This window comes from Anolis sagrei, chromosome 3 (genome assembly GCF_037176765.1).
Source record: "Anolis sagrei isolate rAnoSag1 chromosome 3, rAnoSag1.mat, whole genome shotgun sequence".
In the NCBI taxonomy this organism is placed as follows: Eukaryota; Metazoa; Chordata; class Lepidosauria; order Squamata; family Dactyloidae; genus Anolis; species Anolis sagrei.
In genome coordinates this window covers 221,932,810-221,957,964 of record NC_090023.1, presented here as the reverse complement: position 1 = coordinate 221,957,964, position 25,155 = coordinate 221,932,810, and the positions used below count along the sequence as shown (strand labels likewise).

Sequence of the window (25,155 nt, the reverse complement as noted above, 5' to 3'; positions counted from 1 at the left end):
ACCTGAATTGATTACACAAATAAAACACTATTTTGAAATGGCAACGAGGGAATTATTGCAGCTGAAAATATAGGAAGAGAAAGGCAGGAATTATAGGAGGTTGGGCAGAACATCCCTCTGCCTCTGCTTGGCCAAGCCAGTGTTAGGTGAACAGCTAGCCAACCGTGTACAATGGGAGTAGCTTTCCAGTAGATTTAAAGGTGACTGGCTGACATTAAGGACACTCTGCCATTTTCTGTCTCTGACGTTTGTGGGAGAAACTCGTCATAGCTCTGCCTGTGTTGCTAACCCAAGTAATTGATGCACATACCCACTGACCTCCCTGTTTGGCTGTCGGTTTTGTTTAGCGATTCCCTCTGAGTCCCTTACATCATGGCGATGTGTCAATGGCCTGTGTCTCACTTAGATAGTGGGACTTCATTTGAATAATCGTACTCTTTCCTCCTAGAGCAGTGGTTCTCAACCTTCCTAATGCTGCAACCCCTTAATACAGTTCCTCATGTTGTGGTGAACCGCCCAACCACAACATTATTTTCATTGCTACTTCATAATTTTGCTCATGAAACGTAATGTAAATATATGATATGCAGGATGTATTTTTATTCACTGGATCAAATGTGACACAAATACCCAATATGCCCCAAATTTTAATACTGGGGGGGGGGGGGGTTGGAGGGGGAGGGAGGGGGAGAGGATTGACTTTGTCATTTGGGAGTTGTAGCTACTGGGATTTATAGTTAACCTACAATAAAAGAACATTCTGAACTCCACCAATGATGGAGTTGAACCAAACATAGCACACAGAACTCCCATGACCAACAGAAAATACTGGAAGGGTTTAGTGGGCATTGATCTTGAGATTTGGAGTTGTAGTTCACGTACATCCAGAGAGCATGGTGGACTCAAACAATGATGGATCTGTATTGGCACAAATACTCAATATACTCAAAGGTGAACACTGGTGGAGTTTGGGGAAAATAGACCTTGATATTTGGGAGTTGTGGTTGCTGAGATTTATGGTTCACTTGTGATCAAAGAGCATTCTGAACCCCATCAACTATTGAATTGGGTCAAACTTCCCACACAGAACCCTCATGACCACCCAAAATACTGTGTTTTCTGATGGTCTTTGGCGACTCCACTGACACCCCCTCACGACCAGGGGTCCTGACCTTCAGATTGAGAAACACTGTGCTAGAGAGTGGTAACACTCTGCTGTGTCTTTGTTCCACTTCTATGTATTAATTCAGCATTTTCTAAATTAGGAGGCATTTGTAGTTGATGGCAACCAAGGGCTTTCTCATTGGACACTTCATTCCAAGGGAGGTTCCTTGTAGTTATTTTCCCATTGGCAGGCAAACGTCTCTTTTATTCTGTCAGTACCCTCACTTTCTGCAGAAGGGCTCAAATAGGAAGGTATTGAATATCCTGCCCAGCATGTTTTGTATAGTGTTTTCAGTCTTTTGCTTCTGTGCTCATGCTTCTGTTGTGTTTTAATTAATTTTTTATTGTAGAGTTCCATTCATGGGGGAAATGTAGGAGATAAGTGGAATGAATGAACAGATGAGAATTGTTTTAGGGCATAGATCCATGATACAAATTTGCACAAAATGTGTATGTGCTAATTGGTATGTGTATATGCACACACACACACACACAGACAGAGACATACTAGCACATTTGAAAAAATCATTTTTTTATTTTACAAAATGCATAAGGTTGTGGGTGAACTACAGCTCACATCATGTCAAGTTAACCCCCTGAAACTCCATCAGTAGTTAAATTTTGTCATGTTGAACAAGTTTGCTCTGGGTGCATCATTGGTAGGCTTCAGTGTGATCTCTGGCTTCAGGATAAACTACAGCTCCCACCATGGTGGGTCAGCACCCTCAAACCCCTCCAGTAGATTCAGTTGGTCATAGAGGTTCTGTGTGCCAAGTTTGGTCCAGATCAGTCATCAGTGGTGGTCACAATGTCTCTGGATGTAAGTGAACTACAACTTCCAGAAATGAAGATCGGTTCCCCCCAAACGCCTCCAGTTTTTCCAGTTGGTCATGGTGGTTCTGTTTGCCAAGTTAGACCCAGGGCCATGGTTGGTGGTGTCCAAAGTGCTCTTTGATTGCAGGTGAACTATAACTCCCAGTACCTACAATGGCTATAAATCAAGGTGAATTTCCCCCAAACCTCTTCAGTATTTTTCTTAGGTCATGGTGGTTCTGTTTACTAAATGTGGTCCAGGTCCATTGTCAGTGGGGGTCACAGTGCTCTGAATTGAAGCGGGGTGAGCTACAACTTCCATCATGTGGAGTCAATCTCCTAAACTCCTCCAGTATGTTTATTGCTGGTTGGTTCTGCTCTGTTTGTTGTGCAAACAGAGTTGAAAAGAGTAGGAAAGGGTTAAGGGAGAGGCAGTGGGTGGGATACTGCAAATTCCACACCAATGGAGAGAGTAAGAAGCACTGGGATGTCTGTGGTGGAGGAAACATGTAAAATCTAGCATGAAATTGTCCTGAATAAAAGCATTCCTTGGGTGGTGGGTAGTATGGTGTTTGGGGAAAACATTGGCAGGGGTTGGGCTACATGTTCATGGAGTCTGCTATAATCTGAAATGTCATTGGAGGGAGGGCTATTGGTGCCTCCTCAGCACTGTGGGTTAAATATAGATAGCTGTAAGCAAAAATATATCTTAAATGAAAGTGCCTCTGAGCATGTATAAGATACTTTTCTTTCATCACTGGACAATTACGTTTCTTTCCAAAATATTAAAGCCTTGGCATTCTCTTTTTAGTTATTAGATATCAACCATATTAGTGGTAAACAAACTACAACCAAATTGCATACATTCTGCTTCACTCTACACAAGAGTCCTTCCTCATGTTTCCTCCTTCCAGTAACTGCTCATCAATATTGATTTTATGTTCTCGATATGGAGGAGCTTTGCTTTCCTCACTTACCCATACTTTAATTTGTGATTAAGCTTCCCCCATGATGCATCTGTCAAGTGACATTTCTCTGTAACTTTAGCTGTTTATCAGATGTAGGAGTATTCGAATGGGCTCATTGTAGGGGTGAGAATGATATCTGTGTTCAGTTCAAATTTTAATGTGAACATATCTTATTTATACTTTCTGCTCCAAAACATGACCCAAATGCAGTTCTTTTCCACCATTTGCACTTCAGGTTCAGTGAAGCTTAGCAATAAACACTATACCAAATGTGTAGATAAGGAAGATATACAACAATACATGTATCCGTTAAAGTAATGTACGAAACCACATTCATGAAGGAAATGTGTATGCAAAGATGCACATAGAAAATTGTGTGCTAGAAGAAATGTACCAAGATGGTGTGAATGTTTTGTGCAGAGACGGATATGTGTTCTCAAACTGATGGAGAAACTGAATTTTACAATGGAAAAACTGGGTGAAACCAGTCAGATTGGTCCATTGGTCCTACTAGGAGCTACTGTGGTGCAATGGGTTAAACCCTTGTCCTGGCTGAACTGCTGGGGTCAAGGTCCGTGGTTTGAATCTGAGAGTTAGGATGAGCTCCCATCTGTCAGCTTCAGCTTCTCATGCGGGGACATGAGAGAAGCCTCCCACAGAATGATAACATATCCAGGCGTTCGCTGGATGACGTCTCTGCAAATGGCAAATTCTGTCACACTAGAAGCGACTTGAAGTTTCTCAAGTCGCTTCTTTTAATTAATAAGGAAGAATCTGTTGCTATTTAATGATCAGACACAGAAGCTAATTATGCCGTTGGGCAGTACAAATAGTCCAGCTGGACATTCACAGCAGTTTTGCAAGATTAATATGATTTAATGTTTCACCAAGTCTGTTTTTTTTATTTATAGGAGAAAGGTTTTAGATGTGAGTTAGAAAATATCATGGTTGATGATATCAATGTTGTCCAAGAAAAGTCACAGCTTCCTTCTCCTTGTGTTTTATAGATACATAATACATAATTATAGCACTATATTCCATTTTATTACATTGTATACAATTTGCAAGTTAAGGAAAGCAGGGTCAGACCTGATGAGTACTTGGAAGGGAGGCCACCAGGAAATATTAGGCGCTGGAATCTATATCCAGAGGAAGGTAATGACAAACCCCTTGGGCTCTTTTCTCAGCCCCCACCCCCCACTCTCACATCCTATCCTACCTTCCTTCTCTTTCCTCCCTCCTCTTACTTCCCTCTTTCTCCCTCCCTCCTTCCTTCCCTTCCACTCTTTCTTCCTTCCTTCCCTCTTTCTACCCTCATCCCCTCTCTCTTCTTCCCTTTTTTCTTTCCTTCCTTCTCTCTTTTCTCCCTCCTCCCCTCCCCTCCTCTCCCCACCCTTCCACCCTTCCTTCCTTCTTTCCTTCCTCCCTCCCTTCTCCTTTTTCTTCCTCCTTTCCTCCTGGGGGATGTTTAGCTGGGAGAAGAGAAGGTAGAGAGGGAACATGAGAACCATGTTTCAAGATTTCAAAGGGTGTCCCATGGAAGAGGAGAGGGAGGAAAAGTGACTTTCTTTACATACCTGGACACAAGGGAGCAATGGTTTCAAATGGCAGGGAAAGAGATTCAACTGAAAAGATTAGGAAGAACTTCCTGAGAGTAAGAACTGCTGGAGAGTGGCATAGGCTGCCTCGGAGTGTGGTGGAGTCTCCTTCTCAGGCTGTCTATCAGGAGTGCTTTGATTGTGCCTTCTTGCATGGCAGGGGGTTTGACTGGATGGCCCTTGGGGGTCTCTTCCAGTTCTAGCGTTCTAGGATTATATATCAGGAGTAGGCAATACAGGGTCTAATGGATACACTTCTTCTCTCCCGTCCACCATCTCATCCTGACAAAGGCCAACCGTTTCAGGATTCAAATGTTTCCCGTCTTTCCTTCACTTTCTGCCCCCAGAAGAGAAGAGGAAGGAGAGGAAAGGGCAGGGAGGGGGCTTGAAGAGAACCCCCTCCTTCCCTCCAGCCAGCCCACCCAGCTCCGGCCCGCCATGTGGCCCCCAAGTTAGAAAGTTTACCCATGCCTGGTATAGTGTGTAACGAGCCAGTTTCTTAATTTGTCAGGACATTTGTGAGAAGAAGGAGGAGGAGGAGGAGGAGGAGGAAGAGGGAGAAGAAGAAGAAGAAGAAGAAGAAGTTTATTTTTCTACCTTGCCTCCATCTCCTCGAAGGGACTCGGTGCAGCTTACATGGGGCCCAAGCCCAAGGCAGAATACAATTAAAAACAAAGCAATAACAATTAAGACAGCATAAACAGCGTAAAAACAACATAACAATAATAGCTAGCAACAACAATAACAGCAGACTAATTTTGGAGCATGGGGGGGGGGGGAGAGGTGAGATGACTCTGCAACACATTTCTTGATGTTATTTGCCTAAATGAGACCACTTTTTAAAAAAATGTCAGGACTGCAAGGGCAGAAGAAGCCTCCAGTTATGTAATTTAGTGTTTCCTTGTCTATTCCAGTACTTCTTGCTAAGTCCTCATTGCAATTAGTCAGGTTATATTCCTGGGAATTCACCCTGGTGTCACATGAAGTGTGTCTTTGTAGTAGTTTTCACAGGCAGAATGTGTGTCCGAATCAGTGTGGAACCACCAGGGCTGTTGGCGTAATATGGATGCTTTGAAGAAAAAGTTCATATCTTGCAACATGGAAATAATATTGACTGCGGACTGCTCATTCATTGTTATGTTTTCTTCTTTGCTTCTTTTTAGCTATCATTAATCCAAAACAGCCAAAGGAGACACCCAAAAGTTTCAGCTTTGATTATTCCTATTGGTCTCATACCACTGTAAGTAGACTCAAGCCCACAAATGGCAATGTATTTCCCTTTTGAGTCTTTTTGAGTTGTCTTACTATTGGGGTTGAATTCTGAGTCTGTAGTGTGATGTTTCTTAATTAATTCTGGCTAAAAATAATTCAGGATTTTTCAGTAAATGAATTCTAAACAGGAAGTGGTTTTGAGAAGTAATCACAAGCAATTTGTGGGCAAATAACAGGAAAACTGTGACTCAGCTACTCTGATTTCTGCAGCTGGGTTCATGCGCTCTTGTATTACCCCCAACCCCCCATAATCTGTTCTCCAAAAAAAGTACAGCATTGCAGGTATGCATTAAGATTGTGCATTGCTGCACAAAGTCATCATTGATTATTTCTTTCCATTATGATACTGAAAGGATATGAAATGTGACCTCTCTAGGGCTCATCTTATTATGATTGAAGACCAGTAACCTCCTTCCTCCACAACCAAAAATAAGGGCTGTAAAATGAACCCACTCCCCTTTAGCATCCAAACAGTTATTGCCCACCCAATACTAATAATCTCTTGCAACTCAGCTTGGTGCTGATGGTAAATGCCTTCTCAAGATGTAGGGAGGAAGTTAGGAAAAAGGGAATGGCTGTGATAGCTAGAATACAGTTCTTCTCTTCTGTGCCCTTGATAGGGGTTAGAAGCACAGGACCCCCATGAAAGTGAAGAATCACAAATAAAGAAATTGGGTTGTTGAAGGTTTTTTTGGGTTGTATGGCCATGTTTTTGCACCACAGCCAAAAAATATGGCTAGATCCGGCCCATTGACAGCAATGGGGGAGCTCCCTGGGCTCCTCTTTCCATTGTTTTAGCCAAAGGCATTGTTTGTCTTTATATCCTTCATTAAGACCTGGATTAAAAAGCATCAGAGTTAAGATACTACTCTTTCTGTGATCCTGTTGTGGCTCAGTCTGAGCCTGAGTCTGAGACTGAATTGTTTGGGCCTTCTGGGCCTTCTGGGCCTTTTGAGCCTGACTTTCTGCAGGATGACGAGGAGGCTGATGGGTTACAGATTCCTGTACATGTTCCAGATGGGGCTGATAGTGTATACCTTTGCTCTAAGAGTTATAAAGAAATAACATCACAAAGAAATTTTTGCCAATCGCTATGTTCTGGTGGGAAGTTGTAATAACTCTTCCAAATGATATTTTAGAATAGTTCCTGGATAAAACAAATTGCTATAGGAATGATTCCTCTCTTCTTCTCATTTGTCCTATGTCTTCCTCATTTTGACCCCTGTTTTGTTTTTCTTTGTAGCCCGATGACATCAACTATGCCTCTCAAAAGCAGGTATATCGGGATATCGGAGAGGAAATGCTGCAACATGCTTTTGAGGGTTACAATGTCTGCATCTTTGCCTATGGGCAAACTGGAGCCGGAAAATCATATACCATGATGGGCAGACAGGAAAAGGATCAGCAAGGCATAATTCCTCAGGTAATCATGAAAATGGTCTGCAGCTAAAATCAAGCAAATAAGCAGCCCAAAGAAAGTAATACTTGAGATAGAAAAGGGAATGAAATTTGGGGATGTGCGTAGGAGTTCTTGAGTGTCAGCATGGAAAACACAGTCGTCCGTGGTTTCTTCATAAAGGGAGGGATGTGGCACTGTCTAATGGAAGGTGAGTTAGTGTGGCAAGTTCACTGAATAGAAAAGAAGGAACAATTGGTGTAAAGCAATCAAAATATACAAAAGAAGCAGGAGTAAAGAGAGTAACTGATAACCATAACAGACAGTTGTGTAATGGGAAAGAGGCCTCCAGGAGTGTTAGCTGGTAAAGCATAACTATGATCTGTGGTGATGTTGGTATGAAACATTTTGCTGTGTGAAATGAAGAACAAGAGAGTATCCTATCCAATATATTTTTGAGATGGAGCAGCAAATAATGCCCTCACCCATCCAAGTCAAGATACATAATAACCAAATTATTTTGACATAGGAGATAGAATGTCCCAATATATCTCTTCCCATCTCTGGGAGAAAAAAAATACAAGATAAACATATTGGATAACTATGAATTTTCTAAAAATAATTGATACCCAAAATATGCTGCTTGAGACAGTTGCCTCACTTTTCTTAATATTAGGGCCAGCTCAGACCACACCTGCCACATATAGAAAACAAGTAGTCTGGCTGTCCAGCACTGGTGGCCATTGACAAGGAAACTTAAGAGCAAAGCTGTAAATAGAGTTCTGTTTTCCACAATCCCATTCTTGTTCCTCAAAACAAGAAGTGATCTCCCCATTCTTCCTAATGCTGGGAAGTTTCCTCAGTCCCCACAATTCAGGTAATGTCTTTGACCTTGGGGGAGCAATACTTCTTTTCATATATATATATATATATATATATAGAGAGAGAGAGAGAGAGAGAGAGAGAGAGAATATCTATCTATCTATCTATCTATCTATCTATCTATCTATATCGGCACACATCATGGTCTTAGTTAACAATTGAATCCTTGTAACAGCTGCTTCCACATTTTTAAATTTTTATTTTATTTTATTTATATGACACCTTTCTCTCAAAGTTGGGTCCAAAGTGGCTTCCAGATACAATAAATTATTGCATTAGCCATTCAATTTAAAAGCATGTCAAATCATACCATGATATATTTTAAAATTAATTAAAATATAAGTTTAAAAATTAAAGTATGCCCTATAAAAACCTCCTTCTAATACATTAAATGTGTACTTCAATAAAAATGTCTTTAAGAAATAAATGAGTTGTTGTATTCAGCCAGTGGAATCGAGAGGGCATCGGGGAAGGCTGTCTCAGGATGTGATTAGCTGCAATGCACAGTCTCAGATGGATGGCTTGGCTTTCTGTATCGTATTGAAGAGGCTGGTATCTCATAGTCCTCTGTGGCACTGGGAAGGATCTACTCTTCAATGCTTATGCATTTGGGAAGTCTACAGGGAGGGGACCCCATGACTTTTTTTCACACTGTGTCTACAAATTCCCAGAGCTCTGACTTACAGCACTAGTCAGCCAGGACTGGCATGTTGAGAAGCAAAAAATTCCCACTCCTGTCTTTGCAGATTCAGACAAAGCAGGAGGCAGAACAAGGGTTGCATCAATAGAGCAGCAATAGCAAAGAAGTCTCCTTCTTGTCAGCCATTTTCATTCAGTCTTGAAATCTAAACCAAAGCACTCTGTTGTTACTCAAAGGAGAGGGAATTCAATGTTTGCACTCTGAAGGATGCTGCAGCATCAGCCCAATTGTTGTGAAGCTATTCAAGCACTTTAAAATATTGCTAAAACATTATCAAGAATCTATAATCAGAGCAGCATGACCTTTTCTGAAGTGGGCCAGTTCCCACTGAAATCTGATCTTAGTTTTGAGTGATCACAGCACTAAGCTGGTCGCCACATGTCCACATCACATTCTTTCTCCAGCAAAAAGGTATGGCATGTGTTAGCTATGGTAGCCATTATCCTTGAATGAGATCACTTGGAGGCAATAAGTAATGGTGAGCTGATCTAGAACTGAAGAGAAGGGATGTGCACTGAAACAGAGGCCAGGGGTTGAGGAACTGCTAGTTTATTCTATAAAGGTCAGCAGTTAGACCTTTATAGAGTAGTCCTTTCCCTATATCCACAGGAGCAGGATATAGGGAAAGAACTACCCCACTCTTGAAGCAGCTACAGTGGCTTCCAGTTTGTTCCCGAGTGCAATTCAAGCTGCTGGCTTTAGCCTATAAAGCCCTAAATGGTTTGGGCCCAGCCTCCTTGGGGAACCGCATTTCCTCCTATCCATCTGCACAAGCCCTGAGATCATCAGGAGAGGCCGTTCTCTTGGTCCCAGCACCAACACAAGTACAACTGGTGGGAACGAAAGAGAGGGCTTTCTCAGTGGTGGCCCCATGGCTCTGGAACTCCCTCCCCAAAGAGGTGCGCTCAGCACCCAATTACTGACCTTTCGTTCCCAGGTTAAAACCTCACTATGGAAGCAGGCTTTCTCCGACAACCCTTAATAAACAGGCAAGACTCACATGGCCAAAGTTTTTGGAACTTATCCTTAAATCATTGTACGTTTTAGTATAATGTTTTAAGGATAACCTCAGTGGCCTGAGGCCCAGGGATTTTTAATGTTAATGATAAATGTCATTACTTACTACGCTTATTTTATATGGTTGATGTAATCTGTTTATGCAATGTGTTGGTTTATTTGTTTGGATTGGGGGGGGGGGAGTGATGGGAGGGCAAAGGAAGAGAGTGCAGGGGACTTAGAGGACCAGGTTGGTCTCACCTTTGTTTTCATTTTGCTCTCTGATGAAGGGGCTTCAATTACACTCCAGTCAAACTGTAGAGGAAGAAAAGGAAGCATGGTGGTGGTGGTGGTGGTGGGGTGGGGGGGGTAGTGAGTACAAAGGGGAACCCACTGGTTAAACAAGCATATCTTTCCTAACTGTAATATCTACTTTTGAAAGAAAAATACTTGAAATTTTTTAGAACTGCTGTCAGAGTTGTGTTTCCTTTAGTGGAAGGATAGAAACATATCTGAAGAGCTCTTCTGTTTGAATTTCAGCTGATGCCACACAGATGACACTTAAACATCTGTATGTTTGCTGAATTGTTGGGGGAGATGAGAGGTATTAAGTAAATGGCACCATTGTCTCTGATTTATATAACCCATTCTCTTGCCTTTTCATGTTATGCAGCTGTGTGAAGATCTCTTCTCCCGAATCAATGACACAACGAATGACAACATGTCTTACTCAGTGGAGGTACAAAGTGATTGTTGGTCATAGTTCATATAGTTTCCTAAGGGCAAGAGGGAATGTGTGATGAGATCACTGAACATGCATGCAAAGACGGTCAAGCTTTTTAAGGAAATGACTTTTCAAAGAGTGCTATATTATTTCCGATTGTGGAATTTTACACTGGCTTTCATCCTTTTAAGATGCACAAAAAACCTTAAATGTTCTAAACCACATTGGCTCCTAATCATGGGAAAAGTAAAAAAAAAAGAAGTTAATGACAATAACTACAACCTCTGTTATTGCTATTATGAAAATAGCTACTGGAACATTCATTAGCAAGACACATTCCTACAGAATGGTGTGCTACTAAATTTGTTGGGAGGATGTGTTTCAGATTTGATTAACATGTAGATATGGAATTAATTAACTGCAGATCCTTCAAACAGTATTAACCTAATGATCCTTTAGAGAGCCTATCCATTATCCATTTGAAAGCTTACACCAGGCATGGGCAAACTTGGGTCCTCCAGATGTTTTGGACTTCAACTACCACAATTCCTAACAGCCTCAGACCCTTTCCTTTCCCCCTTCAGCTGCTTAAAAGGAAGGGGCCTGAGGCTGTTAGGAATTGTGGGAGTTGAAGTCCAAAACACCTGGAAGGCCTAAATTTGCCCATGCTTGGCTTAGACATTTTCATTAGCATCATATACGCAACATATTTTGTTTTGCTAAGCTGTCTTCATGTTTTAACAAAGATATTTAGCAACCATTCAGTGTGTTAAGAGCACTGGATTTTTGTAAACCTATCAGATTAAAAGAAAAAACAAGTACACAGAAACTATGTATTCATTTGATCTTAAAAGATAACAATATGTTCACTTACTTCCAGTCAAGCGTGCATAGGAATATGACTGGAAATGCTTGCTTCAATTAATTTAATTGGGGCGGATCTTCTGAAAGATAATTAAATCTAGGTGATTTATAGTACACTGTCTTATTCATTATAAGCCTGGGACAAGGAAAAAAGCAGGAAATTGATTAAATAATTAATAACGCATATTTTATAAACACATTAACTGAAGTCAGGGAGATTTCCCTTTGTTCCAAAGGGATGAACTGCAGAATATACATTCCCATAATGCTCAAAGGCAGCCTAAATGTTTTTCAAAAAAATAAAAAATTTAAAGATAGAGCATTCTCATCATTTAAATGCATTTTTAAAAGGTGTGAGACTCAGAGTTTGCACATTATCTTCTGCAGGTGAGCTACATGGAAATCTATTGTGAACGTGTGCGTGACCTCCTCAACCCTAAAAACAAAGGGAATTTAAGAGTGAGAGAGCACCCACTCCTTGGCCCGTATGTGGAAGATCTCTCGAAACTAGCTGTCACATCCTATAATGACATACAAGACCTAATGGACTCTGGGAACAAAGCCAGGTAAAAGAGAAGTGCAAGGTGATTGGTCCTATACTCATGTCTGCATCATGGAAAGAATGTTTTTCAAAGTACTCTTTCACCAACTATTTTTGTTTCTCTTTGTGATAAGGTAGTGGTTCCCAACTTTTTTTTGACCAGGGCCCAATTGACCAGGGACCATTTTCACCAGGGACCACTTTATCAGTGACCACTTTACCAGGAACTACCTGACCGGGGCCCACTTTGACCAGGGATCACTTGATCAGTGACCACTTGACCAGGGTCCACTTTGATCAGGGACCACCTGAACAGGGACCACTTTGACGGGGACTACTTGAACAGGGACCACTTTGACCATAGACTACTCTCCAACATTAGTACCAAAAAGGTTACAAATCAGTTTTTGGTCAGCTTTAGATTTGGTTTGGTTATTTGGGTGCTGATTCAGAAAATTGCATTGGATAGACCACAAAGCCCAACTGTTCATTGGAGGGAAGGATAATAGAGGCCAAGATGAAGTATTTTGGCCACATAATGAGGAGAAAGGAAAGCTTAGAGAAGACAATTATGCTGGGGAAAATGGAAGGAAAAAGGAAGAGGGGCCGACCAAGTGCAAGATGGATGGATGGCATCCTTGAAGTGACTGGATTGACCTTGAAGGAGCTGGGGGTGGTGACGACCGACAGGGAGCTCTGGCGTGGGCTGGTCCATGAGGTCACGAAGAGTCGGAAACGACTGACTGAATGAACAACAACAGACCACATTAGCTCTAGTTGCTGATACTGCTGAGCCGTGGCCCACAGGTTGAGAACCACTGTGATAAAGAGTCTTGATCCTGGATTTTTAAAAAGGTAGAAATGTTCATTTTGCTGCTATTTATTTTCTACAACAGGACAGTGGCTGCCACCAATATGAATGAAACCAGCAGCCGCTCCCATGCTGTCTTCAATATCATCTTCACTCAGAAGCGGCATGATGCTGAGACTGACATTACCACTGAGAAGGTGGGTAGGAAACATGGCATCAGACGTTGTCAGGAGTCCCAGTGGGGAGTGAGAGGGTACAACCTGATGCCACATCATTTCTTACAACAGCCCAACTATGACTCAGCTTCTGACCTCAACTAGACAAATAGCTGAATGTTCTGATTCATTAAAATGAGGGAGAAGCTGCATCATTTTTCAGGAAATGAACAGAAGAGATAGATTCAGGGATTACTTTGATGATGAACCTACTTGTAGTTATTCTGCAATCATCTGTACAGATCTGTAGTCTCTTTTATTATTATATTGGGCTTTGGCATTTATCAAAGAGAGTTGGATACAAAAGGAATAAATATAGAGAGGAAGAGCTTTGTACATCTGATGACGCTCAAGACAGTTTAAGTATTATGGAAAATATTAGAAGTGGCCACTAGAAAACATTATAATTCCTTACCCATGTCTTTTCATAGATCAAATTTTATTTATTTATTTATTTGCTCTATTTATATCCTGCCTTTCTCTACCCAGAAAGGGACTCAAGGCAGCTTTACATATGGCAACTATTTGATGCCTTAGACAACAGACAATTGAATACATTTAAGTTAAAATTTTAAATTATAGAGTTAAAATGCACATCATTATATATAATCATTATAATCCAATCATCATTGCACATATTTCGTAGTTATTATTGCACTATAGTTTCTCTCCAAAGGCTTGACCCCAGAGCCAGGTTTTTACTTTCCTTCTGATGGAAAGTGATGGAAACAACAATGGGTTAAAGTATGACATGTAATGTTAATTAAAATCACACAAATTAGATAAAACACATAACATCAGTTTAAAAGAACATATAATACCCATACATATTGAAACATATTTTAAAACTTCATAATGTAAAAATAATCTGGATAGATATGTAGAGTGATCGAACAGGTACCTTTTATAAGCCTACAAGAAAGGCATGGAAACAATAGTCCTCTCCTTCTGTTCCCGCCCCAGCCATTGGTATTTAGTGGCCATCGCCTCTGACAGGTTAGTGTCACAGTCATCAAAGATCTTGGTAAATTTCATGTTGGTGAGAAGATTCTGAGGGCCCTTGCAGACAGGCCCTATATTCCAGGATCTTATCCCAGGTTTTCTGTTTATCCCAGATTATATGGCAGTGCAGATTCATATAATTCAGTTTAAAGCAGAAAGCCTGGGATCAGATCCTGGGATATAGGGCCTGCCTGAAAGGGCCCTGAGAACTGCAGTCCAAAATTTTTTTTTCAAAAAGATGTTAACCATGATGTTTAGTAGCCATCTTGAACAGATTTGGATTATCTGTATACAGAATCCTGTGGACTGGTCCCAATACTGGCTCAATGGTGTAAGCAACCTCAATATTGCAATATTGCAGTTTCCTAGTTGTATTATTTTACATTTTATTAAATTTCCTCCTTGAGAGGAATAATATTGGCAAGTTTTACAAATAAAGTACCCGTATTTTCCGGCGTATAAGATGATTGGGCATATAAGACGACCTCCAACTTTTCCAGTTAAAATATAGAGTTTGGGATGTACTCGCTGTATACTACCCCTCTTCCAACGCACACCAAATAACATTTTTAAAAAACATCAGATTTGATTTCAGTATGGTAATTTTCCTGTTACCATACCTCCTTCATGCCTCTCAGATCTCGCACATGCGCTGCTTCACTCTGGAGTAAGATCTGAGAAGCAGAGAAGGAGATACGGTAATAGGATACAAGGGTGGGCAGATGAGGAAAAGAGGCATGTTTTTCTGGGCATAGCACCGCTCTATCTCTTTTTTCCATACCGTGGGCGTCCCGGACGCCTGCAGCTTTCTCCGCCCTTCACTTATACCTTCTTGGTGAGGCGCCCCCTCACCTCATCATCAGGACTGTGTTAAGTCACTTTTTTCCATGAATCCTGGTGAGTGGATTATCTTCTACCATACTTGTACAGCGCCACCCTTGCTGCTTTCATACGGTCGCCGCATACAGCAGGGATGTGGCCACGGCCATTTTTTAGCTCCCCCCACCATATGCAACAACTGCAGATTCTCCAGTCCAGCTCTGAAGTTTCATCACCCGCCCTGTAAGATGACATTATTTATTTATTTATTTATTTATTTATTTATTTAGAGTTTTTATAACCCAGTCTTCTCGACCTCCGAGGAGGGACTCAGGCCGGCTAACAACATAAGATTCAATACAATGAGAAAAAAACAGTATACATCATCAATATAAAATACATTAAAATACAATTCATACAATTCCAGTGTATAAGACAACCCCTAACTTTTGAGAAGGTTTTCCTGGGTTAAAAAGTATTTTTGTGAGGGTGGGTGGGAGAGAGAGTAGAAAATACAGAAACTACTTCTTAGTGCAACCTGCCATTGAGCTTGTACATTTTTAATATGATAACTGGAGCATGTTAAGGGATTTCATTCTGGTTTTTATGTTGAACACTTCTGACCTACTTGGCTCTTGCAAATTCATGCCAAGGAAGAACTGGGGGGAAAAGACCTTCAGATAAAAAAACCCTTTTTTGCCAAACCATTGACTTTGCATGCATCATTGCAATTAAATCATTTATCATCATAAATATATTAATTACAGTCATATAGTATTTTATTTATCCCAGCCCTCCTTCCATGCAACGAATAGCTTATCAAATAGTCTTATATCCAAGCAATGATCAGATTCAGCATTACTTAATTGCCTAACATAATAATAATAATAATAATAATAATAATAATAATAATAATAATCTTTATTTATACCCCGCTACCATCTCCCCAAGGGACTCGGTGCGGCTTACATGAGGCCAAGCTCACAATATATCAATACAAGCAATGACAACAACAGTAAAACAATTAAATAAAACTCATAAACAAAAAAAGCAATATACAATGACAGTAATACAACACACAATTAAAATCTATGGATGGGACAAATGTAATTAAAGTTAAAAATAATGCTAGGCATGGATAAGGTGGGAGAGATGGGGCGTTTCTTTGAAGCCAGCATGCAGATGCATATTCATTTTGGATTATGATTTCTTGGTATGGGCTTCAAAACTGGAGGTGTCCTCAGATTTTTCGTGCGATCATACTATTTATTACAGTTGACTTTTTAAAAACAAATCAGATTCAGCATTACTTAGCATCAGGAAGTTTGCTACATGCTAAATATTTAGACCATGCCTTAGAAGCACACCAGAGATATCTTCTTTACTTTCTGAACTAGTTAATAATCAGAAGAAAGAAGACTATTTTGAAATTGTTACTTGTCTCCTAATGTCTATATAGCTGACAGTCTTTCTTTTCCTCTAAAAAGATTTGATGAGAAACATGATAGGTAATATATTTTCTATTTTCAGGTCAGCAAAATCAGCTTGGTCGATCTTGCAGGGAGTGAACGAGCTGACTCCACAGGAGCAAAAGGCACACGACTTAAGGTAAGGGAAACTTCCAGAGGAAACTAGGTAACAGGAGTGGATGATGGGAGCTCTGCTGCCCACATAAGATGACCTATCAGAGACTTCTCCCTGTCATTCAATTGAAGGATAAGAAGTAGCATCTGTAATGACTGCTAGTCCTTTTCCTGTTCATAATAATTTGCACATAATTCTTTACAGTTCTCTCTATAGCCAGTTCTTGTTTTGCCTAGCTATTTAATGCTATTTCATTTTGGCATTCCTCATAGATTCTGAGTTGAGATGCACATGTATATAGAAATTAAAATAGAAGTTGTGTCTCCAAGAATTAGCATATGTTTTTGTGCAAATTCTGTGTAGAGAATGTATTCATTCAGACTGAAATTGGTTTTTTTTTTCATCATAGGAAGGTGCAAACATCAATAAATCACTAACCACCCTGGGGAAGGTGATTTCTGCTCTTGCTGAAATGGTAAGATTTCTGTTGATATGAGTGGGTGAGGGCATTTTCCTTAGAAATGCTGTGCAGGTTTCATCTCCCAATACAGTCTCTGAAATGCTTCACTTGGGTGGCTGCTCAGCCATTTGATGTCTAGAAAAGTTGCTGGTTAAGCGTTTGCTTTCACTGCAAACTCCAAGCCGCAGAGCCGCTATTAATCAAAATATGCCGTGTGGTGTTCACATCCTGTATTTAGCTAATGGAATATATATATACACACACACACACACACACACACACACACACATACACACACACACACATACATACTCACACACACACACACAGTTATTAGTTTCCATTTTCTATATGTTTTGGATTCAGGAGAGGTGGTTCACAAAATCTGCTGGTTGTCATTAAGTCCCCTAAGATTAAGGATGGCAGCCTTGAACTATCTGTCTATCATTTATCTGTCATATTTGTCCTTCATGCAAGGAACATGAGGGTTTGTTCTGTTCCATCAATGTACACGTGTCTCTTCCAATTGTTTGGTGCAGTTGAGATTTTCTGCTCTGTGATTGAATGCCACATCAAACTTTTTTATCCCGCAAAATACTAGAGATTTGGAATTATATTTGGACTAGAAGAGTGTCTCATTTTTAAATTTTAATGTCCACTAATTTTCTTATATTCTGTTTTGACCATGCATTATTATTCCGTTGTAATCAATATCTTTGATTTCCTTTCAGGATTCAGGACCAAATAAGGTAAATGCTCACTTCTAAACTATGACAATTGGTTGTAATAATTTAATTTTGAAAAAAAATCACTTTCAAAACGGTTTATGGGGGGTATAAATAAATGCAGAATATATTTATCAATTGTATTGTGTTATCAATTGTATTGTGCTATATTGTGTTATCTAGTTTGTAAGTACAAGATGGATTTCTACTGAAATCACAGTAAATATATAAGACCTAAGATTTACCACATCGCCCAAAACATCTTCTTGCTTCAAGGCTGAGCTGCATTTCCTGAGAAGTGACAACGCTGATAACTCTTATTTAGACCAAAAATCTGGTAGCAACCAGGATATTTCAATCATTGTGATCATCATCACCATCATGGCAGTCTATTTTTCATTGAGACCCCCAAAATGGATCAATAGTCAATTTTTAAATGTTACATATAACATTTTAAATGTTTGTATCTTAATGAAAGTTATTAAGGGGAACATCTGCAGGGTTTTTTCATACTCAGCTTGACAAACTGTACACAATGGGGATTAGCTATATGTGTTCATTTTCTTCCCTGATTAAACATAACCATTGTCTACAGATATCAGAGGCCTCAGTCATTCTTAGTTGTTTTCCTTCTCCTAGAACAAGAAGAAGAAAAAGACAGACTTCATTCCATACCGGGACTCTGTACTTACCTGGCTCCTTCGAGAAAATCTTGGTACTTATTAATCCTAAAGGCTATCTATAATAACAATAATAATAGGAGATGGTGGCAGGGTATAAACAATTATTATTATTATTATTATTATTATTATTATTATTATTTATACCCCACCACCATCTCCTCAAAGGGGACTCGGGGCGGCTAACATGAGGCCAACCCTGAAATTACATACAACAAAATGAAATACAAAACAACAAAAAATTACATCACAATAAAATACATAAAGCAACAAGATAAAATAAACAAGTGTCTTCTAGGCTCTCCTAATTCACACACACACGCATATGTATTAATATCTGTCTGTTATGTCACTGTTCCTTCTATAATTGAAACATACATGCTATATGCTAGCATCCTATTTACTGTCACTCAGTGTTTGGATGACTGGCAGATTGTGGTGTAATAGTAAACATTGAAGCTTATCATAACAAGACCCTACAACAACTATTGGGGCCTGTAAAGCCATTTCTTGTTTTTTTAAAATAGCACCTAAACCACTTAAGGTCTTCCTCAGAGTGAGGTTTTAACTCTGACATGTTCTGAAGAGCCCCAGAGGCCAGCAGTATCTGCTTCACTCAATCAGGGAAATCTAGCCATTGGAAGTGGGGGCAGACAATGCTGCAGGTCATAAACAGGAGGGACTTGATTCACCATTCTGCTCAATATGTGGCTCAAAGCAATGATTTCATCCTGCTTCCATGTGAGAACCAGCCTTTTGAACATTATAAATACAATCTGAAAATGATTAGATCTCTGAATTTGTTTCTATGGGTGATGGTGCGTTTTTTGTGCAGGTGGTAACTCTAGGACTGCCATGGTTGCTGCCCTTAGCCCTGCTGATATCAATTATGATGAGACCCTGAGCACATTAAGGTAAGAGTTATTTCTCACACAGCAGTGTGTGTGGTGAATGAGCGAGCTTTTCCTGTACAATTTTGCTTTCTTTATCAATATATTCTGAGTGTACAGAAATGCTTGGATATTGAGTAAACTAGAGTTTGTCTAATTAGTTAGGAGAAATAGGTACAACTGCACCATTCACATTTGGAAGTGTGAGCTGTAGTGACTATTCATGCATTAAATATTTTATATGCTTTGCTCACAAAGAACTGAGATTATGTTAAACAATTACCCATCTGATCATTAATTTAATTCACAGTAATTTCACTATCACAGGAGGATTGGCTGAATCCTCTTAATACACCAATACATGTGGGGGTGATTAGGGAGAAAATATTAGACAGGTAAAGCTTTTACATGACTTTTGAGTTTATTATAGAAGTAATGTCTCTCACATTCATTGCAGTGATACCATGGTTGAGCTGCTTCCTATGAATAACATCTTATCAATATCTCTTGTCAATAGCTTATGAGCTGTTGTAGAAATAGCGTGAAGCCTAATAATCTCTTTGAATTGCCTTGTCCTCAGGGATTTCACTGATCTTTCGTTAGCTTGTCTTTACATAACAGGAATGAAAACATAGATGAAAATGTTCTCACCTCCTCATTCAGCAATTAAAATGGCCATATTTAGAGGTTCCTCAGAAATATCATCAACAATAACCAATGGAGCTCATCTCTTCACTGTTTTGTATGCACGCCATATGGCATTTACAGTAGGCCTTACTTTACCTGAACTTCATCTTGCATCTACAGGTATGCTGACCGTGCTAAGCAGATCAGGTGCAATGCTGTCATTAATGAGGATCCTAACAACAAACTGATCAGGGAACTGAAGGATGAAGTGGCTCGTCTGAGAGACCTGCTGTATGCCCAGGGTCTGGGAGACATTATTGACAGTATGTTGACTTCCTATCCATTGAACTGGATTGAGAGACTATTTGCATATTCTTGTTCTTTTGAGTAGTAAGAGATCCATCTTTCCTGTATGATGTCCCACCTCTCATCTAGTTGTCTTCTACAAGATGATAAGGGGGAGATTTGAAGTGCCAGATCACTTGGTATAATCATGAGAAACCCAGTTTACATGTGTTCACGTGGTTTGAAGTTGGCCCTGTTACTACACAACATTTATGTAATAATTCTACAGGTGTTCATGTCAAAGGTTTGCAGTCACATGTTGATATTGCCCATCCAAGGTGTGGAGGTTATGCTGCTCATAAGGAGCTCATCATATTGGCACAGTCAATTGCTGCTAGTGCCACGGTAATAAAGCAAATAACCCTAAGGTACCATAAACTCTTAACTCCACCCTTTCTCTCCTTATTAGCTCCTAATGATTCCACAAAACCATCATCTTTATTTGCATCTCTAGTCCTTGACATTGCTGTCAACATCTCCTTGTTGATAGTAAGCTGTTTACATATCGGGTAGTAAGATTGCAAGACTATTATAGTTGTCCTGATATCTGACCTGGATACTTTTTTTACTATATTATATCCCAGCGTGAACTTTCCTCACTTGCTATGAATGAGTTGGGGATTGTTTGACTTGAAGGATATGCAACTAATGGTCTTTCTAGTCAATAAATGCACAATAAATGAGCTGTTCTTGCTCAGTCGCTACAGGAGATCCAAATTTATCCTCCCTCTCAAGCATAGCATCTGTTGTGGGACATATTTGTGTATTTATTTTTGCCCTCAACACTCAACCCACAATGTTTTCTTGCTAGGGAGATATGAATTGGGGCTTTACATTGTATGATGTAAACCCATCTAGGACAACCATTGTGAAAGTGGATTCTGTGGGGAAGATAACTGTGTAAGTGGCATAGTTCCTTATTGAATCCTGGTTGTGTCTTCAACAAAAGCTTTCACAGCTGCTCTTTCCCAGTTCTCTCAATCATTTTTTCAACCCTTTTTTATTTTCTCTTGCCTCCCTCTGCATATGTGCTGCCAGGTTGTGTGATCATTCTTTGTCATACAATGCACACTTTCCCCCCTTAAAATTGAAGTGACAAAAAGTCTTCCAGCGACAGCTATCCCTCTTGTCCCAATGAAACCAGCCCAATGAAACCAACTCTGAAGTAGACAAACTGGGATATAATAAAACACTGGCAATAAAGCTCAGGGATTCTGGATATCGGGAAAAGCCCTCAGGTGTCGATTCTTGAATTCTGTGAGATGAACCTACTTTTGTTTTCTTTGTCTTCCCTCCACTCCTTCTCCTGTCTCTCTTAGCTAATCCCGTTCCAGGAGGACCTAAATGTGTGTATTCCCCATTGCTGGTATTCTGTGTGCTTCACTGCTTATGGCAGACTCAGTCATAGCAAAGGAACACATGTACAGCATGAGAAATGGACTCTTTGTTGTCTTTGCACAGTTCAGCAAGGCTGAAGGGAAAACTTCAGCTTCCATAGTTACCCAGAACAGATCTTGAGTTATTCTCTACAAAAATGCTAAGAGTGGGACAAAACCCAGAAAAATTAGAATATAACAATTGTTTTGAATGTGAACTGCCTCTGCACTCACTGATTCCAGGGCAGAAATGAACAATTGGTTTGTTGAATCTTTATTCCTCAAACATGGCAGTTTTGCCCATGAAAAGGCTTGAGTGTGAAGCAACAAAGCCCATCCTTCTTTGTGAATGGGTACAAATTCTATATTTGAGAGTGCGGAGGTGTGGAGGGCCATTTAGTCCACCATAAGTTGTTTGCCCTTGATTGACACATTCATCCATAGACTAAATAATTTTTGCAGTTCAGGACTAATAGTCTTGAAATTTCATTTCTCTATGCTGTAACTGTTTCCTGCTGCTTGTTGCTGCTGCTGCTTCTGCTGGGGCTAGGAGCAATTAATACGCATAGGTGGGAGACAGGAAACAGCCTATTCAGAAGCATTAAAATATCTGCTTCAGGCCATGGGTGTCACTGATCCTCTTTGGCCTTTTTTTGTCATGTAATTGTACCAGTTAGGGATGCTGCTGGAGTAGCCCATCTGCAGTTAGGGCTTGACAACTTGAACCTGGCTTTTGCTAGCATGCTAGGAAACCCTGTAGCCTGTGCCTTGTTTGTGAGCAGTACCGCCTATGCTCTGATAAAAGCATCAATTGCAAACACAGCAAGTGTACTGAGATTTTCAAGACTAGGACAGTATGCTATAATGGAACCTTCTCTAAATTGTTGCCCTCCAAAGACTTTTGACTACAACACTCAGTGTGCCTGGCTGGTGCATTCTGAGAGTATCAAAACAGCACAACTGGGGTGCTGGGAGGTACTAGGTTGAGGACATTATTTTTAACACATCCAGTTCTCTGGTATTACCTATCCTCAGAATTCCAAAAAGCCATGTGCACCTGCCTTACCCATCTCAATTGCACATGTTGTGCTCACCCTCAATCTACAGACGGTTGGCCATATTATGCTTAATAATAGATTTGGCCTTCCACGGATTCTGCAGCCATGGATTTCACCACCCATGGTTTGAAATACACACACACACACACAAACACATACATACATATACAAAGAATAAACCTTCATTTTGCTATTTTATAGAACTGATTACATTTTCCTATACCATCCTAGCATCCACAGATTTGTTTGGAGGGGAGTGGGGCTGGAACCAAATCCTAGTAAACACCAAGGACTCTCCATTTTCTTAAATGTATTTTAGAGTTATTGATATGGAATCTTATCAGTTCCTGCACAACTCAGATTAATTAATGTCTCCGTTTACCTTATATTTTCTTGGATATGTAATGCTCTGTTTAATTTACCATCTTAGCTTTAGTCACAGAGATAGCTTTCTACTGAACTCCACCCACCCACCCAACAATACTCTGCAGCAAATCGATATTTTGTTGTTCAGACCTTGCAGGGGCCAAAGCCCAGCCCTCTCCAGACTCTAAAATACTTGTAAGAGTGAGTGATGGATAAAATTGAGACAAGGCTTCTCTAGTCCTCGGGGGACTCTCAGAAAGCTGCATGCAATGGAAGGTTTTGTAATGGTGAGGGATAAAGAGACATGCCTGGTTGTTTGGGCTGTGCTGGATTCCAGCCAAGTCTTGAAATAGATGTTGAATAATTTAGCCGCAGAGGAAAGAAAAGACTCCAGTGCTCATGCCTGGCCCTATGGCTTTAAAAATGTAGAGGGGCAGCTAGAGTAGAGAAGTGCTATCTTATAAAGCTCTCAGGATCTTTCCCTGGAGTTTTTATGTCTTCGAAATATTTGATTGTTCATGTGATACACAGTCAAAGAATGACAATGTATGTCAAGAAGAAGGGTCACCCTGGAATTTGGGTTTCAGAAACAGAATATTAATAGCATTTGCCACCATCTTAGAAGACAACATTTTCAGTGTACAGGATTTTTTAAAAAAAATCAAAGAGATCAGCATCAGTGTTAATCTGATGTCAAAGGGTGATTTTTGATAGATGGCTCCCACTGCTCCCAAGCAAAAAGCACTGTCAACTTAGTCCTCTTTCTCTCCTTTATTGCTTTCTGTGGTAAGGGAAAAAAATGAAGTTAGTCATGGATATATGTGAGAGATCTTCAGATGCAAGATAGCATTTTTTAACCCCTTTCCCCATAAAATTGTGGGAATGAGAAAGGGCAATTGCAGAATAAATACTTTGTCAGGAAGTAGCATCCAAAAAGAAATGCCACAGGAATTTCCTAAACAACATCTTGTTGCCTTTTCTTTTCCTCTATGTGTTTTTACCAAATGCCCAGCATTTTGGTGCAGTATATGTCGTGTTCTGTTATTTTTCAAGGAATACCCCCAAACAAGTCTTTGGCAGCAGTGGAAGTTAAGCATGGCTTCCAAACTCAAATGGTTATGCTCATTAATCCTGTGCTAATACAATTCTAAACCATTAAACTGCTGCTAAAAACAATTTTAACTTTACATGTTAAAAAATAAAACTAATGGATTATTAACGGACAATATACACAACATTAAAAATAGTTGTTACAAATATGAATTAGTTGACCTTTGTGTGAATTCCCCTGATACGCTCCAAAATATTCTGGGCTGCTCTTCAGTTTTTCTGGTCTTTGTTTTTAGTACTATCCAGATTTTAAATATATTTATTACTAGCACTGATAGAACAAGTGCATAATATGAAAAGTCATGGACCTTTGGGACATTTAGTGTCACTCATTCTTTTTTGTTCCAAATGGCGGAGAATACAATGTGATTGATCAATCATAAAATCATAAGAGTTGGAAGAGACCACCAGGGCCACCCAGTCCAACCTCTAGCATTGGGTTGTAGCATCTGTTTAGACCAGTGGTTCTCAACCTGTGGGTCCTCAAGTGTTTTGCCCACAGACTCCCAGAAATCCCAGCCAGTTTACCAGCTGTCAGGCTTTCTGGGTCTTGAAGGCCAAAATATCTGGGGACCCACTGGTTGAGAACCACTGGTTTACACCATCAGGATTCCATGCAGAAGTTGAAAAAGTTCCTTTTTAGACTTTGAGGATCTTCCAGAAAGTATGAAAAGTAGCCATGGCAGGTGTGTGTGCATTTCAAAGTTGTAACGCAAACAGTAATGTTTCCAATCTCTGATTCATGTTACATATTTTAAACAACAAAGCCAGAAAATGAAAGAACACTTGTCTTTATTAATATCAGTGAGAGAATTACATGAAGTTCATGTAAAGTTCAAAGTAAGTTCAGATATCTTAATATTTCATTGACATAAAAGTTCTGTTGAAATCAGTGGGTATGAATAAACATGGTGGGGATTGAACTGTTCCGATCCCATAGACCTAGAATAACAAGAGTATTGAATCTGTGGAGGCAATCCCAGTGGAGGCTTTGAGCCTGGATGTTCTAAGCATCATATGTGGGCCTTCTCCTAATAGTTCGTGTCACCATTATCCTTGTCTCAGCCATACCCAGTACTGTATGAGTACAAGTAATGCATTCATAACCTGTTGTAAATGGCTTATACCTTCTGTTTGTTGTATTGAAACTACTAGCTCTGTTACTAGGC

The 25,155-nt window shown here is 40.0% G+C and overlaps 1 protein-coding gene across 21 annotated transcripts in view; it reads left to right on the top strand.

The window, feature by feature from the left end:
• The window catches only part of KIF1A (kinesin family member 1A), a 139,361-nt gene that overhangs the window by 38,188 nt on the left and 76,018 nt on the right, over nucleotides 1-25,155 (top strand). For 12 of the 21 annotated variants that reach the window (XM_060768078.2, XM_060768089.2, XM_060768072.2 and 9 more), the window contains exons 3-14: nucleotides 5,707-5,783; nucleotides 7,059-7,238; nucleotides 10,463-10,528; nucleotides 11,765-11,943; nucleotides 12,815-12,926; nucleotides 16,296-16,373; nucleotides 16,759-16,824; nucleotides 17,541-17,558; nucleotides 18,174-18,249; nucleotides 19,050-19,128; nucleotides 19,912-20,054; nucleotides 21,396-21,422. In XM_060768078.2, the coding sequence (XP_060624061.2) occupies nucleotides 5,707-5,783; nucleotides 7,059-7,238; nucleotides 10,463-10,528; nucleotides 11,765-11,943; nucleotides 12,815-12,926; nucleotides 16,296-16,373; nucleotides 16,759-16,824; nucleotides 17,541-17,558; nucleotides 18,174-18,249; nucleotides 19,050-19,128; nucleotides 19,912-20,054; nucleotides 21,396-21,422 (1,101 nt within the window). The remainder of the gene's footprint in view (nucleotides 1-5,706; nucleotides 5,784-7,058; nucleotides 7,239-10,462; nucleotides 10,529-11,764; nucleotides 11,944-12,814; nucleotides 12,927-16,295; nucleotides 16,374-16,758; nucleotides 16,825-17,540; nucleotides 17,559-18,173; nucleotides 18,250-19,049; nucleotides 19,129-19,911; nucleotides 20,055-21,395; nucleotides 21,423-25,155) is intronic. The other 9 variants (XM_060768079.2, XM_060768073.2, XM_060768088.2 and 6 more) reach the window with 1 other exon arrangement.